Genomic DNA, 20,415 nt, shown 5'->3' with positions numbered 1-20,415 from the left:
AAAGTCCAACTTTTAGTTTTTTTAACCTAAAATAGATATTTTACATAATACTAATTATCCGATAGGGGTGCTTTACTGTTGTGTATTTCTCTCTTTAGAGAGAGAAAGGCTATTGTCAGTTTATCCATGTAATCTAGGCATGACAACTGTTAGTTTGTGTAATTTTATATAATAGTATAACTCATTAAAAGAGGACGAATCACACATTGTCTGCCTCAGTGGTATAAGACCTTTTTTCATATATCTTCAGTAGGTTTGTCACAAACTATCCTCTGTGGACTCATTGTTTATAGTAGATTAGAATGCTTCTTTTTAACATTCATCCTTTTGTTGTAAAAACACAAAACAACTATTTATTTTTTTTTTATTTTGCAATTAATTGACTCAGGTCAATATAGGGCGTGGATTGGTAAGTTATAATTAAAGAAACCAATGCTTTTTATTTATCAAAACAGTCATCCCTTCTTATTTTTGCAGAATTATTTTTTCCGTTCATTTATATTTTCTTTTTAGCTTGTGAATTCTTACTTTGCTAAATTATCTTTACAAGATTATTTTTTTTTCAATTTTCGTGGACATATATATCTGTTTGTTGCAATAAGTAACTGTTTGCTCCAAATTAATTTTTAATTATGCAATTTATAGTGTGAAATTATCAACCCCATTGAAATGACAAAACACCAGTCAGTTGGATTAAACTCATTAATTCCTTCATTTGGTTAAAAACAAATCAATATATATTGTATATCATTATCTATTGCCTTGCGTCAAACTGCTGGAATAATGATCAGGTTAATGACTGTAAACTATGGCACTAATTCATTTATGTTTTTATGCAAAGAATAAACAAATTGTTTACTAATATAATGTGCATTAACTACGAATGCAAATGTTGACATATCTGACAAAGTTTTGTTGAAAGTGGTTAAAACATTACTGCAACGGAAAGAAATATGTCTGCTCTGTAATTGCGTATGAAAATACTAAACTCCAAAATAATAAAGTAGATAGCAATGGAGTATGACATCTAGTGCTATCTATTTTGCTTTTAATCAACATACTACTACTAGAAATGTGTATAGGCCTACAGTATATGGGGACTGTCTAAATGATTCTACTGCAGAAACTACTTTTTGTTTACTGTTTAAAACTATTCTGCTATTTATGAGTAATCAAAACACACTGTATTCCAGTGACTGTTTCTACATTGAAACAAAATATATATTGCAGTAACAAAATATATTAACTGCAGTAGGATAATTTAGACGTAATTCATAAGGTTTTTGTGTTTCTTTGTCATAAACAGGTCTCATTCTATTTACAAACCATCAGAATACCCTCTAATACAGACCACTATGCATTCTATAATCCAGATGAACATAAATATTGTGTTTAGTTTAACGATATAAGCAAAGGCCCATGAAATTGTACCTGCATTGTAAAACATATTCTTCCCGACATATTTGATGTGTATGTATAGTATCATATTCAGACATAAAGCATTGCATTGGGAGCTGTGTATTTTGGTAGCTAATGAGATACGAATTTTACTCCTAATAATAAATTGGCCGAAATCATGTCACAGGTCACATTATCGTCCAATCAGTGCCTGTGGTATGCTTTATAATTATGTGGGATAGGGTACAGTGGTGTATCACAAATGCAATACAAATCTGAATAGGATATTACTTGACATGGCATTTATGAGAATGTTGTACACTGAATCTAGTTCCACAGAATAAGACAATAGCAGATTGTGTATGCGTTGTACAATGGTTCTTTAAATCATAATAATATTTTGTCACACTTTAGATACCACTTTGCAGTGCTTGATTTAATGTAGTACTTCTATGGGCGTATTCACCATTTACACTTGTAAATAACTCTATGGTGAAAATAGCCACTAGTAGGCCTATACAATGTCTATAATTTATTAAGTAAGAAAAATGAACAAACTGCAAATTGTTGTATTGTTCAACCTGATATTATTAAAGACAATTTTGTTTTTGATTAGTATGTAAATCAGTAAATTCTAATTTATGGCAATATTTTAAAAACAAGCTAATAAATAAAATAAACTAAAACTTGATTTGTATATTTAGGTCACTTTATCAAGTTAAACGAATTGAATTTATTATAGGACATACTAATTTTAAGTTAATAGTTTTTATTGCTCAGATATCATTATTTCAAAATCATATATTTCAACACTCACCAGCTTTTTAGAATCAAAATAAAATTCAACTGTAGTCAATTTGCCCAAAATTTGGGGCTAGTGAATGCCATTTCCAGTTTTGGGAGAGTTGTTTGTATCATCAAGTCAAGTTCGCATTTTAGCTTTCTTTGGAACCTACAAGTAACCTTGGACCACATTTGTAAAAATGTTAGTTTCACATCCAATTCCTCATCAAATTTTAGAGCTGTGAAGACTTTTTAACTATTTTCAATTTTAAAAAACAAACAATTGTCAACTTCTGCAAAAAAGTATGAATAATTTACCATCACAATTGCACGAGTGCATGTCAGTTAAGAACAGCGCATATCGTTTAAGATCTTCGTCAGTGTTTATTTACTGTGTGTGTACTGCCATCTTATAAATTACAAACAAACAAACTATGTGTCCATATTGCATATGGCATTGAAAATTCAAATGTGAACTTGACATAATTTAGTTCTTTCATTGCCTTTTTAGCTAGTATTTCAAAGCTAATCCACATTTAGGCTAATCCTAATTTTAGTTTATCTCATCATCTGAATTAATCCAATTTAGTTATTTTCAACGCTATAAGTATTTTTACATTGGTTTATTTGGTTTAATTTTCTCATGTAGATTAATCCCTTCATGTTGGTTAATCTATTGTAGTTAGTAATCCTATGACCCAATTGTATGTTAGTTAATCCCATTTTGAGAACAATTTTGGCAACAGTGTAGATTTCCTAGTTATAGCAGTAATTTGTACAGTATTACCAGAAAAAACGTTTGAATCATTTGAATATAAAATAGTTTTTAAACTATTTTATGAATTCAGTACAAATACATTGTCTGGTATAACATGGAAATTAAATCAAGTTCTCACGTTCAACTGTGGACTACAAAAACGGAACTTAGAAATAGCATGGACAAGAAGATAATTATTAGATTTTCACTGTCTACTGGCCTACTATGATTGACATTATACAATCACTGTACAGCTCAACGAAAGCATACCTTGCTGACGACGATCCGAGTGATGATAAGTTCGAAACATCTTCTGGGGTGCGACAGGGTGGTATTGAGAGTACCAGCATGTTTAACCAATATTTTGATTACGTTATTAGAGTGTTCAAACAACGCTGTAAAGATGCTAGTTTGGATGGCCTAATGATACAATACCTAATTCCTATTGAAGCTACAAATCGTGCTCAAAGATGTAAAGCACCATCAAGGGGCATCTATGACGACTTTGAAAGTGGCTATGCTGACGACTTTGCTGTAAGCTCCTGGTCACAAGAAGAACTGCAAACCATTGTGAACATCTTGAATAAAGTATGTCTGGAATTTGGCCTAAGAATTAGTGCCCCCAAAACAGAAACCATTATATGGAACTGGAAAGAGGAAGTTGAAGAATACCCAAGATGCATCATACAAATTGGCGGCGTACACATTAACAACGTAACACACTTTAGATACCTTGGTGTATGGGCTACCTACAATGATGTTCATATTGGAGATCAAGAAGTAAAATACAGAATCAATTCAGCCAAAGGAGCATTTGCAGAGAATAGGGCATTGCTTACCAACAGAACGATCCACCTACAAACAAGAATGATGTTTCTTAATGGTCTAGTTAGGAGTAGACTCACCTATGGTTGCCATGCTTGGAGGGCAACAGGAAGTGAAATGTCCAAACTTAGCACAACATACAAAACCTTCCTAAGAAGAATGCTAGTGAATGGCTTTCAAAGAGTCTGCCCACCAAACCATGTAGACATATCCTCAGATGCTGAAACAGATGAAAACTATATAGACTGGCGTTACGTAATTGATAATGACGATCTCTACAAAATTACTGGCTGTCAACCGCTAGAAGAATATGTCTACAAGCAACAATTCAACTGGATCGGACATGTAATTAGAAAAGAAAATGAAGATCCTACAAAAATTCTTACTTTTCACACAACACAAAGTAAACGAAGAGGTCGGAAGATACCATCAGTACTTGATAGAGTTGTACAACAAAGTCAACTTACTAGATGCAACTTCATTAGAGCCTGCTTCAACAGAAATTTATAATTCCCAGCAATGTTTTAACTGTATATATGAACTGTTTTATAAGTTGTTTTGTGACTGTGTAATTTGGTAGTAGTCACTCTCATACTGTAGGCCTACATTTAAAAGTAACACATCCAAATGCCAACTTCAAGTCAATGGCTACCAGATGTCTCTGTGAGACGGTTATTTGAACCAGTACCAGTACCAGTACCAGTACAAATACATTGTCTGGTATAACATGGAAATTAAATCAAGTTCTCACGTTCAACTGTGGACTACAAAAACGGAACTTAGAAATAGCATGGACAAGAAGATAATTATTAGATTTTCACTGTCTACTTTTAACTACAAACTGAAGACTGCAAGTTTAGTGTGAATATGGAACATTTAGTAAATATTTAATTGATTTTTATATTGAGTATAAATCAAAACTTAAATATTCCTTAACTAGAAAAAATTACTTTTCAGAATTGATAAGATGAAGTTTTAATTTGTAAAATACTATTGATTATGTATGTATCTTAAAAGAGTAAATAAGAATGAATGAATCTTGAACTATGATCTATTGAACTAAGTCCATAAAACTGTTTTTTTTTACAGTATAGCTCTTTATTCAATGTAAATTATATGTTTTTATTGGTAAAGGTTTGTGTATATGAAGGCTAAAATGCTTCGGGTGCTTTATTTTATAGTCGTAAGGTGTTGGTTCAAGTCTGCTTTAAGGTGGATAATGCTTCAAACTTCATTATGTATCTTTTTTAAATTTTGTATGTTGAAAATCTACAATTGAACTTCATTAAATTATATGGGGGAATAAAAACAATTCTTGATAAAAGTACTTTTAAGATGATTTTATTTATCTTTTTTATTCAACTGGAATACGCAATTGATTTGCTCAATAATGTATGAAATTTTAGAGATTTATATTTATGCTATTTTTTGCAGGTTTTGCATCTTGGTGGCTGTTAATGTTAGCATATTTTAGGAATAGGAAATTACTGTCCTAGAATACAGAACTAAGTTTGATATGTAAACATTGAAAATTTAATGTTACTGTATTTTGTTAACTTGTATTAAACCATAATATATATTTGTTAATTGTAGTGTTTAACTGAAGTTAGTTGTGCAAAGATATCAAAGTTTTTTATTGTAACTTTAACATCTATTTGGTTAGATGTTTTAATTTACCGTTTATCTATGGATAGAGAATTGGATTTCATTTGTATGTATGCACAATATTGGTTTCATGTTTAATACTGATAATCATTACCTAGCACATTTTTTTTTGTTTGAACTTAATTCAGTTAATGAACTTTGATTTAATTCAAATTCAATACAGGGTGATTTTTTATGTTTAAGATAAATATACTGCATGTGTAATTTTTCTAAACTAAAAAAGTATTAAATGTTTTCAATCCTTCAGAAACAATTTATTTAATTTGGAAACAACTTTTTTTTGTACAAGTTTAATAATATTGTATAAAGTGCAAAAATATTTTATACAATTTGAATTTTATTTTTCAGCAATTGAAATGTATAAAATATAAAATATTAGCAATAGAAATAATAATAAGATAATAAAATCTTTTATTTGTAGACAGCTGTTTGTAAATTAAGCAACAAAAATTATGTCTGAAATTATGTTTTACATGGAATTAAATTGATGTATCATAGGTACAAGATATCGGAATCCTTCATTACAGATTCTTTCCAAAATAACATTTGACTTTGTATATATAGAGGGATTAGTTGTGTCTACAAGAGTTTTAGTAGCCATTTTGTTTTACACAGGATGTTATAAACATCATCTTTAAGTACACACAAATTATAAAAATGGACATCTGTTTTTAAGATCTTAAATTACAAAAAATAATTAAAAAAATTAGAAAAATCTATACTGTTTTACTTAAAAAAATATTTTGTGACAAAATTAGGTTGGGGAAAAAACGTTGTGAAAATTATTCACCTTTGACCTTTGTGAACATATAATTAAACAACCATATTTACTACAAACTATAAACGTATGTGGCATCAGACTTTGAATTGATTTGAATATTAATAGGTTTATTGATTTCAAAACTAATCTATTAAAAAAAGTAGTGAACTTGATTATTGATAAAGTATATTACAGTTGAAGCAATGGTTTACATACACTAGATGAAAATTACAATAGAGAGGTTTTGTTTTGGGATAGTAAATGAATAATGAATGTTAAATAGTCTCAATAATTAATGTTAAATAGTCTTGATAATCAACAGCAGTGCAAACTGGACTATCGCATCCATAAATCACATTTTGTCCCAAAAGGAAATCTCACTTATCTAGGGTATCTATTTAGGGTATGGCTTGATTTAAATATTAAACGTGTTATTCAAAATATCAAGTTGTAATTCGAAAATACGTTATTGTAATGTATTTGAAATTGTTCTTACATTATCTACAGGGCTCCGATTCTTGAGGGCCCTCAGGCTGATGCAGCTTTCTGAAGTGTTACAATTTTTGAGAGTTTTGAAGACCAGCAATGCCATCAAAGTGACGAACATGTTGACTGTTTTCTTAACGGTCATGCTCACTGCAGCTGGAGTCATTCACTTGGTAAGTTACACAAGTTACTAAAGAACCTAAATATTTCTTTGTTAGATCATTGAATCAATTGATACCTTTAAGTTGTTAGTATCAGCATGGTTTTGGAATAGCTATGTGCAATGATCTGGTGGCCTAGGTATTTCACCAGAACCAGAAGTTTACTTCAAGAACTTTCACTCAGTGAGTTTGACTAACAAACAACTATAGGAAAATTCTGGCCGTGCCCCTTTAACAATTTTAGTACACACATTAAAAAAATTCTCTATTAAAACTTAAATATTAGAAATCTTTTATTTTTGTTCTGTCTAGGTGGAAAACTCGGGCGACCCATGGGAGAATTTTAGTAACACACAAGACCTAAGTTATTTTACATGTCTGTATGTTGTCGTGGTCACCATGTCAACCGTGGGCTATGGAGACATCTATGCACAAACAACATGTGGAAGATGCTTTATGACGTTCTTTATCTTTGGTGGCCTGGTAAGTTTTCTCTCAAGAAATAGTTAATAATAATGTATTATTTTTATATAGGAGAATTCTTCAACAAGATGGCATGAACATTGAAAGACATTCCTCTATTCCTTCTGAATACAGTTGACTTCCAATACCGGAATCTCCGAAAACCACAAACTCTCCCAATACCAGACTTTCTGAAAACCACAAACTCTTCCAATACCAGACTTTTTTCAGAGTCCAAAAGGTCCCAAATTCCTTTTTAACATTTAAAACACTTTCAAAATACCAGACTTTGTGGAAAACCAGACATATTGGCCAGCCCAAAGATGTCTATCTGTCTCCCAGAGAGTTGACTGTAGTGAGAGCCTATACACATGTGGCTCATGGTGCATACTGTATATGTAATGCAACATCTTAGCTTCAAAAGATGCAGCCATCTTATCTGGGAATGTCTATGTAAAAGATCTGAGCAAGAAAGGACAATGATGGCAGACATTAAGAAATGTTATTTTGTATTAAAAAAAAGTATTGTGATTGTTTTCAAGAAGGCTATTTTGCATAATGTGACCTGAAATCTTTCAATGAGCTTTAGCACATAAAGTGTTGAGTGAAGACCATTATAATCCAAAGTCCAGCAATACATATCGGCATGAAAATAATTGTCTGTTCTATAACCTTTTTCAACCTATTAAATCCAAGCACCAATTCCAACCTAATTTTTTGTTTAATGCATCAATGGCACTCTTCTGACTTTAATTAATCTGAACAATACTTATTAGTGCTTTCCCTTGTCGTTTAACATTAATTAACCCTATTCAGACATTGCCATTGCTTTTTGAACCTGGGCTTTAATTAGATATCTTAATCTTGAATAATCACCCATTGGGACACATGCTTGAAGCTTGGAGGAATTACCATCTGTGACAATGCCTTCTGACGAGATCATCACTATCAAATGTCAATATCCTTAGGTCTGCATGCATCATTGCTTGCAAGAAAACAAATATATTAAACCACGGATGAAGAAAAATAAATTTAACCATGCTTATTACCCCTGATGTTGTAGCTTCATAATCTGTGGGCCATTAATTATAAAGATTAATTATTTATAAAGCAGACATATCGGACAAAAAAAATGTCTCCTTTATGACACAACCCCAAACCAACCCAAATCGGATAAGAAATAGTATACATTTGTAATGTTACATGAAAGTGTGCTAGTAGACTTTGAAGATGATGGTGCCTTAAAAAATGTATGTGTGGGAAAATTAGCTGAAATAAAGTACAGAAATCAAGAAAGTAATAAGGGTAAAATGAGTGACTTGTCTTGAGAGAATGTTGAACCAGGCATTGGAAATTGTGTAGAGATAACTATCTCCACAACCATGCACCCACAGCCCATGAGACTTATAACCCATGAAGGGCCTGGATTCTGGTTGTTCTAAAGGTAGCTTTGATATCTTTCAAGAGCTTGATAGAGGCTGCACAGTAGACAGTTCAAACAGCCTGTCTGAAAAAAGTAATCATATGCTATTGGTTGCATCATAGAGAATATCTCTATGTATGCAGAATATATAACAACCGAAACATTCAAGTGGTGGCATAAATAAACATCCTTTATCAAACAATAACAGGCCACTTAACAGTTTCCTGAATCATCTTAAAGATCCAATATGATAAATATTGATTTATAAGTTAACTTTCACATACTATGCTGAGTTTTTATATCCTATTGAGACAAACATTGTGATTCTCCATTATATATATTTAGCTAGCAAAGCATTGTACTATAAAACCTTATTTGGTAAACATTACATATTATTTGAATACGGTGTAGTATCTACTTATAACACTTTTCATTATGGTTTAATCACATACAAATTAATGTATATTTTGTATACATTGTAATACATACCTTATTTGTTAAACAATAGAAATTATTTGAAATTGTTGAAATAAAATAAAAAAATAAATAAGTACGATATTATATACCTATAACACTTTTCATTATAATTTAATTACATACAAATGAATGTATGTATATATATGAGTCTATTACATGCCTACTTACCTGGATAAACCTCAACAGTAGCCCTTTTCCACGAAGTGCGAAACAATTACGAAAAGAAGAATTTTACCGTAGTTCACCTCCTTAAAGAATGGGACAGTCCGATATAGCGCCCTCTCGTGGGACCATTCCCACGTATTACCGTCATCATTTCTTTTATTTTTTAAATCAATGCTTTTATAACCTTTTTTTAAATAAAACTTTTCACAATGATTTAATCACATACAAATGAATGTATATTATATATAATTTTTTTAAATTCATGTTTTTATATATATTGTACAATAATTCTTGTATTTTGTAGGCCATCTTTGCAAGTTACACACCGGAAATCATTGAAATCATTAGTAGTCGAAATATTTATGGAGGAGTATATACCAAGGAAGGTGGGAAAAAGTAGGTGCAAATCATATTATTTTCCCTAATTAAATTAGCTGCATGATCAATAAATAAAGTAAATCGTGTTATGGACAATAGTTTCTTTCCTGATCATGTTTTTATTTTACTTTCTATAATTTGTATTTCTTGTTTCATTTTATATGCATTGTGGTTCCTATTTCTTTTTACTATTCTGTTCTGTAGAGGTAATGTTAAATCTATGTTATATTATTAAACAAAACTTTCAGAAACATGTTTTGAGTAAGTTTCAGCTTATACTCATAAGCTGAACTAACGTCATATTTGCATTTACGTAAGAATCCATCGTTCATGTACAAAAGCACTCGGCGAGCATTGCACATAAATTTTCTAAATTCCAACAGCAGTTCTGCAAGGATTGTAATTATTGTACGTTCTATGAATATATCGTATTATGATTTTTGACGTGACATAAAAAATATTTCCTTCGTTTATGGCAGTGGAAGTCATCTAAAGTTAAAAAATGTTTTAAAAAGTTAAATACACTATACATATGCAATACATATAATAGAGTTGTCTTCTGATCCCAAAGGATACTGCACTATTTTTACAGTTTTCCTGGCATGCAGGATAACTTCAATTTAAAATATTATTTAAAAAATTTTATTTGGTCTAGTAAATACCATGCTTGCTTATAATATCATCTCCTATTTTAAGATACTCAACCATTTAATAATGCTCCTAAAAAAATCCTACCCGCTAATTTTGACTTTTGAATTTTGTTGTAAGATTATAGGAAGGCTGCTAAAAAGTATAAACATTTGAGTTGAAAATTAAAAATACATTTATATAAATAAATATTTTTATTGATAAGGTCTGTTCTGTTCAAGTAAACAACTTTAATTAAAAAAAAAGTATAAATGTGTCTTTTTTGGGCTAATGAAACGCCACATAAAATTTATCTGACTAGCCCAGTTGTTGGACATGTGTTTAGCCTTTGGATACACACAATCAAATACGCTAATGTACATTTTGTTATAATGGTCAATGACACTAAATGTATTAATACTTGTTTGATATTGTAATTATGATTTAAGTACATTTCATTCTAATTTGTCAATATAATGTAATCTAATCTGATCTACGCAATGGTTTTATATAAGATTTATATACATTTAGTTATTTAACCATGTTTGACAGGTTTCAACTTGTAATCTATAATCATAACTATCAAGCTAAATTATTTACTTTTCAGTTGCCTGCTCCATATCTGTAATTTATGTCATTTTTCTTACTTTCAGGCATATTGTCGTATGTGGACATATAACTTACGACAGCGTCTCAAATTTCTTGAAAGATTTTCTTCATAAAGATCGTGAAGACGTGAATGTTGAAATTGTGATTTTCCATACGTAAGTAGCTGATAGTGAATGCAAATCATACTATGAATTTACATAGCTCAAAATTACCCTTAGGAATAGTGTTTTCACAAATAAAATTTCAAAAGTAATAATATGAAAACTGAGGGCATAAACATTTACAATCTACGAAATAAAATAATTATATAACAGTTAGTGATACAAAAACATACAATTTAACAACATACAAGCTACATTGTTCATATTTTGTTTTATTATTATTACGACATCTTGTTCACCTATTAGTATAATTGGTAGTAAGCGAGCAAAACTGCTTTAATTTTAACCAGTGGGCTAGGAAAATACTAGCACCGCTTCAAGGGAGTTGCAGAATTGGTTTTTGTGATCATTTCACTGATTTTATTTTTTACAAGATGCATAAATGTTGCTAGCCGTAGTTATGGCTTCATACTACCAGGCTCATTTTAACAGCACAAAATATGGGAAAACATGAAGGAAATCAAATCAAATCAACAGCTATTGATTAAAAAAAAATCATTATCATTACATTTTCTGTGTGTTTACAATGACATTACTTACATCCCTGTTGTATTAGATCCACATTGGGTTCTCTGTAAACCAGGGACTACTCTAGATAAATAAAGATGACTTGATTAAAATATTTTTAGTTCTAATAAATTGGATTTATTCATAAGAATGAAACAATAATGATACTGTTACATCCAATATACACCTGTCATGTTTTTTTCCCTCATATATCCAAATCATTTTCAAGTTTTTATATTGACATAGAAAAGCATTAGATAGATTCGTAATATACAATTCACAATAATAAAACACATAGCATTAACATATTTTGACTATTAATGCTGTGATAATCAGATCAACAGGGGACTAGAATTGCTGTGTTTTATGGTCATATAGCGCAGGTTAGTCAACGTCTGGCATATTAAATTAGTTTCAATTTATTTTAACACTTTCACAGAGAAAGAGCATACAGTTAATGATATTTTAAATAATAATAATTTGATTTTTTTTTTATTAAGTTGCTTTTTACCACACATTTTTGTTGTGTGCTTATATCGTAGAGAAATTAATTTTTCCATTTCTTCAATATGAACCTATAATCAATTTTTGATTGATGGACAGCCTGATTGATTATTGAAATTTCATTACCGGAGTAATAAATAAAATAAATAAATATTTATGTTCAAAGCACATATTTCTAAAGCTCTGTCTACACTATCAAACTAGTATTGACAAAAAAAGTGTGATGTGCCCTAATATGGTAGTGATATGCCCAACTATGTTAGTGATATGACATCATTATGTCCCATGTTCCTTGATGTTGTAATTGAGACGAACTTGAGATGAACCAGTCATCAGAATCATATTGCAAATAAAGTTTCTAAAACAATTGGGATAATAAATAATCTTACGCACACTTTTTCCCAGCGTATCTATCCTTCTTTCATTATATAATTCTCTTCATTATTGTAACATAATTTGGGCTGCTAACTATCCTTCTTATCTAGATAAACTTAATAAGCTGATTAAGCGTGATTAAAAATATTACTTTTTCGTCTCGCATCACTCCATCTGAACCTTTATTTTATGAACTTAAGTAACTGAAATTAGGTGATATACATAAATTACAAATTGCCTCTTTTGTCTTCCAATATTTTGTCTAACATTGTAACAACGTTCCTTTTTACCACAATCATAATCTAAGTTTCATAAGTTTCAGTTAACTATTACTTTTGTAAGATTAACAATGATGATGTTATATCACTATCAAATTTAGGAATATCACTACCATATTTAGGCACATCACACTTTTTTTGTCAAACTAGTTTGTAAACAGAGCTTAACACATATTTCACTATTGATGTTGTTAGATGGTTTAAAGTTGATTTTCCATAATTTATATTGATATATCTATTTGTGTTATATACATATGACCTTTATAGTGTTTTAAGAATTTCAATTTATTATAATTTATTTTTTTGTTTTAGATTAATGAATGCAAACCAAATCCAAAAAATTATATTTACATTTTGAAAACCCATAATCGACGATTATTTCATATTTATTATGTACAAAATGATTATAAAATCTGAAATACACAAGCTTTCAGTAATTTCAAAGAAGGCAGATAACATTAGACCAGTATGGATGAGTGTTAGGTACAGACTGAAAATTAAAAAGTTCCTATACAATAGGTTATTTATATGTTGGTTGCGCCTAATAATATCGCTGCATGGATGCATGAACACGCTCAGTGAGTGTATTTGCCATACACAAGCATTACTTTCTCTCATCCAGAAAGATGCATAATTACATGATTATGTTAAGAAACCTTTGTATGTTTAAGCAGGTAGTACTGTCTGTTTTAAATGTCAATCTTGCTTTTAGTGCTGAAACAAAAAAAAATAACATTGTTATAATGAATATTGTGGTTGGTTTACGGTATTTGCCATTTTGAACCAATGGAACACAGTTTCAGAAAGATTGTTTTATATACAATATACAACAAACAAAATTGGCATTTTTTGATACAGAAATAAAAAAATAAGTAAAATTGTAGCAATAAATCTATTTAATATATATTAAGAAATTACTTATACCAACATTTGCCTGCTCAATTCGCCAGACATTCGATAACATTTGAAATATGTACTTTCCATATATATGAACCTAGTTTACTAAACATTCATTTTAATTTAAAAATAGCCCAAATACTTGAATAGCTACTGCCTAAAATAATTTATTTACATACAGGAGCATATAAACGACAACAATTTTATCCATACACAAATTATTTTCTACCATTATAACAGGTGGTTTTCTCATGACAGTAATGTATTTTTCACATATTAATTTTGTAACATATGGCGTTATCTGCACATGAGGCATACTGTATGTTAAAATACAATTGACACAATTATCATTTGATAATTTTTTTAAATCCATTACTTTAAATGAATGTTCACACAATAATGTCTGAAGGTTTGGAAATAATTTTCTCATCAAATACATTTGTGACCTATCGTCACTAGCAATGTTGCATTTATAATGTTGAGACATGACCAACATTAAATACAATTCATTAACTGTATGTAGTACTATTATGGTCAAACACACCATGGCCAACCCCTATGCAGGGAACAATTCAACAGGTATTCTAAAATGGCTGGCGGTGAGGGGTACTTCCTTTATTGAATGCCTGGCGGTGAAAGTGTTAAAGGGAACACTTTCCATTAGAAATGAATGTGGGAGCAATATATATATTCACATGGTCAAACATCCCTATTACAGGGAACACTTTTTGGTCCCTTAATAGAGGTTTTACTTTATTTATATACTATTTGGTGGTGTTCCCCTTTAACCTGTCATAATACGTATTACTTTCAATATACATGGGGTTTTCAAGTCCTAGAAAAGACATGTGTAATTTCAAACCATATGGATGAAAAACATTTCTTGGCCACTATTTGCAATAATTTTATCTTATTACTGTTTCTTATTGTAATTTTTAAGGTATGTTAGCTCCTTTCATCAGTGTTTTGTTGAAGTCACATAGTTGCCTTTGTGTGAGACACAGCCTACTGTTCAAATAAAATAAATGTGTAGAATTTTAATGTTTTGGCAATTTCTGCAAGATATGTGTGTTTTATTATAGTTTGTTTCCATCTAAAAGTCAAACTTGAAATGAAAAAATGTCTTTATACAATGTTTTTAGAAAAATCTAGTTTGCATTATTTTATTCTTTCAGATTAATCTTTACTTAGGAAGTCTATTTCTTCAATATATGTAGTTTATCATTAAATTCCTCGATTTGGTGAAAGGCATTTTATTCTTGAAATTATTCTAGCAAATTTGGCTTAGAAGAGTGAACTATATACTAAATGAGAGTCAAGCTATGCAAGACATGCTCTCATTGGTTCTCTTCAGTCATGTGATGGATCAATTTAGTCACATGGTGTAACATAGCAAATGCGACGAAACCTGTAAAACTATAAATTTATAGCATATATATTTTATATAATTTATTCTGCTTCTGAGAAAAAATTATATTGAGATGTTTCTTGTTGGATGAATATTTTACTTTTATTTTAGAATGAACAAAAAATACCATAGAAATTGTAAAAAAAAAATGAATTGTTAATGTTTTAGCACACATACATTATCTTACCAAATACTTCCCATAATATATATTATATTTATTTCTTTATCCTACTACTCTATAATCCCTATTTATTCTTACCTTTAGTATCCCCATTTCATCCTACCTTAGTATCCCCATTTATCCAATCTTATAATTTCCATTTATCCTACCTAGTATCCTATATATCTAATTTTATAATCTCTATTTATCCTACCTTAGTATCCTATATATCCAATCTTATAATCCCCATTTATCCTACCTTAGTATGCCCATTTATCCAATCTTATAATCCCTATTTATCCTACATTAGTATCCTCTATATCCAATCTTATAATCCCCATTTATCCTATCTTAGTATGCACATTTATCCAATCTTATAATCTCCATTTATCCTACCTTAATATCCCAATTTATCCAATCTTATAATCTCCATTTATCCTACCTTAGTATCCTATATATCCAATCGTTATAATCCCCATTTATCCTACTTTAATATCCCAATTTATCCAATCTCATAATCCCCATTTATCTTCATTTATCATACATTACTAGCCCTGTTAATCTTACCTTGGGCCCAGATTACACTGATGAAGTGTTTTACTATTCAACACTGAAGACATTGTCTGTCATTTTTCTTCAATTCAATTCAATTCAATTTCTTTATTGCTGCAAATGCCATCAAGGGCTAATATCCGTTTAAACATACTACATCATACAAACATATACATATTTACATGTATGTCATACAACATTGTCTAACGCCAATGTCCACCAACATTACTCATCACCTCTGTATAAATATTTACTAAATTTGTCAGAAGCTTCAGCCAATTAATAATTTGATTAGATCATTAAGAACATGACATTACTACAGCATACCTGATAGGTATCTATTGAAATACTAACCCTCGTAGAGGTTGCTTTATGATCAATTAGTTACTTGATATCATCATTCATAGCGGACTTCAAAGCTGAATTCAATCTGATTATGGTGGCTGTGTTCTAAACTAATCCACAAGTTACTAGTATTGCATGTATTGTGACAAGTTGACATATATCTTGCTTAAATATCTTGCTTAAATATCTTGCTAAATCCACAAGTTACTAGTATATCTGTATTCATAGGGCTATTCAAACTAAAGTATCCCACATTTGTAGCGTCCATATTCAGTTTGAAACTATCACAATGGTACTGGTTTAAGACAGAGTATCACACTAATCTGTCACTTCATGATATTTGCCGTCATATCATGCAATTAAACGGTTCATTTTCTTTCACATAAGGTATACTTAAATATTCTTTTCATTATATTCTAAATTACCATTTAAAAATTGTTTGAAAAATTTACGTGTGAAACTCTAGAAAAATAGTATCTTACTCATACAAAAATAGTTTCAAATACAAATTTGCTATGTCAATGGCTGTGTAATAATTGTTGCTTAAGTAAATATACAACTGAAGAAATATTAAATTGTTTCAGTTTATCGTAGAATTTATTTTGAAACACATCAACTTAACAATATCTGTAAAATAGTGTTTAGCAGTGGAATTGTATATACTGTATGTAATCTGTCTGGGTATTTCACACCTTACTAATCAATAAACCAATACAGGTAGTTGCATATGCCATTCATGGCCCCTGACACTAGGACAGTAATAGTGCCATTTATAGAAGTTAATGTGTTAATCTGAATAGATAGTGTATACACAAAGTATTGTGGAATTTGGATATTCATAATGCCTATTAGCAAAATACAAATTTTTTCCTGCACATGGTAAATAATTTGACAGTTATATTTATAGAATTGTCGTTCTCTTATTAATGAAGTTACATGAAATTCAAACAATGCGGATGATGGCAATAATATTATATAAACAGTTTTGCGATCCCTATAGTAGTTTTATTTAAACATACAACTTTGATTTATAGAATATAAACTGAAGCTCGAGTGTATACACTATCAAACTAGTTTGACAACAAAAATTGTGATATGCCCAAATCTGGTAGTGATATGACATCATCATGTCCATATATGGGCACATCACATTTTTTTTCACATAAACTTTTATAGTGTAGACAGAGCTTATGGGTAAATTATGTACATTTTTTGATGAATCAACCAATGTTATCAGGTAGCTATTTTAGGTTGATCTATTAACATTGCGTTAGCCATATGACCAAAATGAATAAAATAGCATTAATGATAAATGAAAAATTATTTATAAATAATTTAAATACATTGGACAGTCTGAAGTATTGAATTTATACAGTATTAACATTCTCATAACAATTACACAATTTTCATGCCCGATTCACCGGACATTTTACATATATTACAATATATTTGCCATTCGCTCTGTTCCTGTAATTAAATATTCTTTACAGTTTATATAAACCATTTCAGTTCATTTGCCTTTTCTCTTGCCAACACTGTAATTTACCATTTAAAAAAATAGATATTCAATCCACACACAGTTGCACAGACAGCCATAGGATTATTGAATTTATGTTGTATTTATGAGATCTATGCATTTTATGTTTAAATCCATATCACAAATTGAATTTTGAAAAATTGAACATATATTTTTCCAAACTCTGTCGCAGAAGACAGTCAATTTATTTTGATTTTTTCAGTTATTTATTAAGCTAACTTAATAATATTTTGCAATATCTCAGCATTTCTTTCATGATAACCATGGATCTTGTTCTGTGTTTATAAAAATTGTCTGATCAATTGATTATTATTATTATTAGAATTAGATGCAAGGGCAGAAGGTTTTCGATAGTAAACTTAATTGCAAAGAAACAGGGGGAATCGTCACACAGGACAGGCCTACATTCTTTATTTAATGATTTTAAAAATCTAGTCTTCTCATCTAAAGAACATTCACCCCTATTTAGAACTTGTACTGAATTTGTAATCCAGGGAACTTAATAGTATATATATATTCCCTAATTTGTTCACCAATAACAACAAAGACATTATGTGAATCTTTTAAACCTAATGTGTTCAATAATGTGGCGTGTTCAATAATGTGGCGGTCGTCACTTGTCTAGCAACGTACTAATGATTTGGCAGGGTGATAGACATTCGTGGAAACCATTTCTCATATTTTACTTTTAGCATAAATTTTCATAATTTGTCAAGTCATTACTAGATAATTTGCCAGTAGTTGCTATGGGAATAAATGGCCTAAGAACACTTAGGTTTTGAAAATTGTGATATTGCCATTAAGAAGAAGGTCTTCGTAACCAATCACAGGCCTACCATCAATAAGAATATTCTATCATAAAAAAAAGATGTTATTATTGCTGTTGCCATGCCTGGTTTCGTACAATCTGGTAGATAAGATAAAGTTGTTGTATAGGCCAATGGAATTATCGTATTGATTATTATCTTGTTAATAATGATGAGAATTATAAGTATGACTATGATGATGATGAGAATTATAAGTATAATGATGATGAAATTGATAAGTATGATTATGATGATGATGAGAATGATAAGTATGATTATGATGGGAATGATAATTAGGATTATGATGATGAGAATAATAAGTATGATGATGATGAGAATGATAAGTATGATTATGATGATGATGAGAATAAGTATGATTATGATGATGGGAATGATAATTAGGATTATGATGATGGGAATGATAAGTATGATTATGATGATGAAAACAATAAGTATAATAATGATGATGAGAATGATAAGTATAATTATGATACAGATACAGATACAGATTCATTTATTGTCCAAAATATTAATGGAAATTACAGTGCTAATAAACCTTGGCTTGCCTAAGATAGATAAATATAAATAAAAAGGGGGACTATCTAACAAATGATGAGAATGATAAGTATAATAATGATGATGGGAATGATAAGTATGATTATGATGATGAGAATGATAAGTATGATTATGATGATGAGAATGATAATTATGATGATGATGAGAATGATAAGTATGATTATGATGATGAGAATAATGTTGATAATCATAAGGAGGATGGTTTGTATGTTTGCATAATTCTGTACATCATGTTGCTGAAAATTAACGTAAAAATCAACAATAAAGACATTGGCCTTGTAAATATTGAAATTGGTATTCATTAGAATAATATAATTATTTTGAAATTGAAAAAGACTGAGAATTATTTTTAATTTATTGTGTATTACTTACTAGTAATTGTAAATTCTTTAATTGAATTTTAGTTTGTAATAATTGCTGTGAAGTTGATTGTGAATTTAGCCAGGATACAAGTCATCAGTAAAAAATGCATCTGAGAGTAAAATTATTTACTATTTAATCACACTACATTATTGTAGCATACATTGGTCGCCATTGCAAAACTTAATGATGCCCCTGGGAAATGCCCAGGGTAACTTTACGATAGTATCCCTGGGAAAAAATCCAGGGCAGTGTATATACACCCCTGGGAAAATCAAAGGATGTGATTATGTATAATATAATAAGAGTAATGTAAAATGTGTATTTTGTACAGTTATAACAACATACAATTTTTCATATTGTTTCATATGTTAAGTGGTATCCATATTGTTGTAAAATTGTAATGTATATAGAGTATTGATTTAGGAAAAATATATGCTAATACTGAAATATAATATATAAACATTATTATGAGGTTTTATTATAAAAGCCACATCTCTACTTAAAGTCAATAATTATATACAAAAGCATCATGTATTGTATAAAACAGCCATAAACCAGAATAATAAATTACATACATTATAATTAACACAGTACATTTTCTCACAACCAGATACTTTGCAATGAAGTTTTTTTTTTTTTTTTGCATTTTCTAGATATTTTTTATGAATTTATATTAATATAATGTAATCTACAATCCTACCAGTATCTGTTTATCTGCCAACTAGATTGATTCCATGGTGCTGGATTAGGCCTGAGAGATGTAAAATAATTGTTTACATCTCCCTGGTTAGACCCATAACAGACAACAAAATTAAAACACCTGCAAGACCCCTATTTGTTCATGCGCCAAAAACTTAACATCACGCATCAAGTATAAGAAGTCAATAAAACTAAAGTAAAATATGTTTCCTAGAACACAAACAATATGTCATGAGCAGTTCTCAAACTTATGCCTGCGCAATTCCTTACC

The 20,415-nt window shown here is 29.9% G+C and overlaps 1 protein-coding gene across 12 annotated transcripts in view; it reads left to right on the top strand.

Annotated features, from left to right (window-relative positions):
- Nucleotides 1–20,415, top strand: part of LOC140050886 (calcium-activated potassium channel subunit alpha-1-like) — a 103,470-nt gene that overhangs the window by 34,060 nt on the left and 48,995 nt on the right. For all 12 annotated transcript variants that reach the window (XM_072095870.1, XM_072095878.1, XM_072095877.1 and 9 more), the window contains exons 5-8: nt 6,696–6,847; nt 7,148–7,318; nt 9,667–9,758; nt 11,021–11,131. In XM_072095870.1, coding sequence (XP_071951971.1) covers nt 6,696–6,847; nt 7,148–7,318; nt 9,667–9,758; nt 11,021–11,131 — 526 coding nt within the window. The remainder of the gene's footprint in view (nt 1–6,695; nt 6,848–7,147; nt 7,319–9,666; nt 9,759–11,020; nt 11,132–20,415) is intronic.

Source organism: Antedon mediterranea, chromosome 6 (assembly GCF_964355755.1).
Source record: "Antedon mediterranea chromosome 6, ecAntMedi1.1, whole genome shotgun sequence".
Classification (NCBI taxonomy): Eukaryota; Metazoa; Echinodermata; class Crinoidea; order Comatulida; family Antedonidae; genus Antedon; species Antedon mediterranea.
The sequence above is the reverse complement of the archived record's forward strand: the minus strand, read 5'-3'. Positions and strand labels throughout refer to the sequence as shown.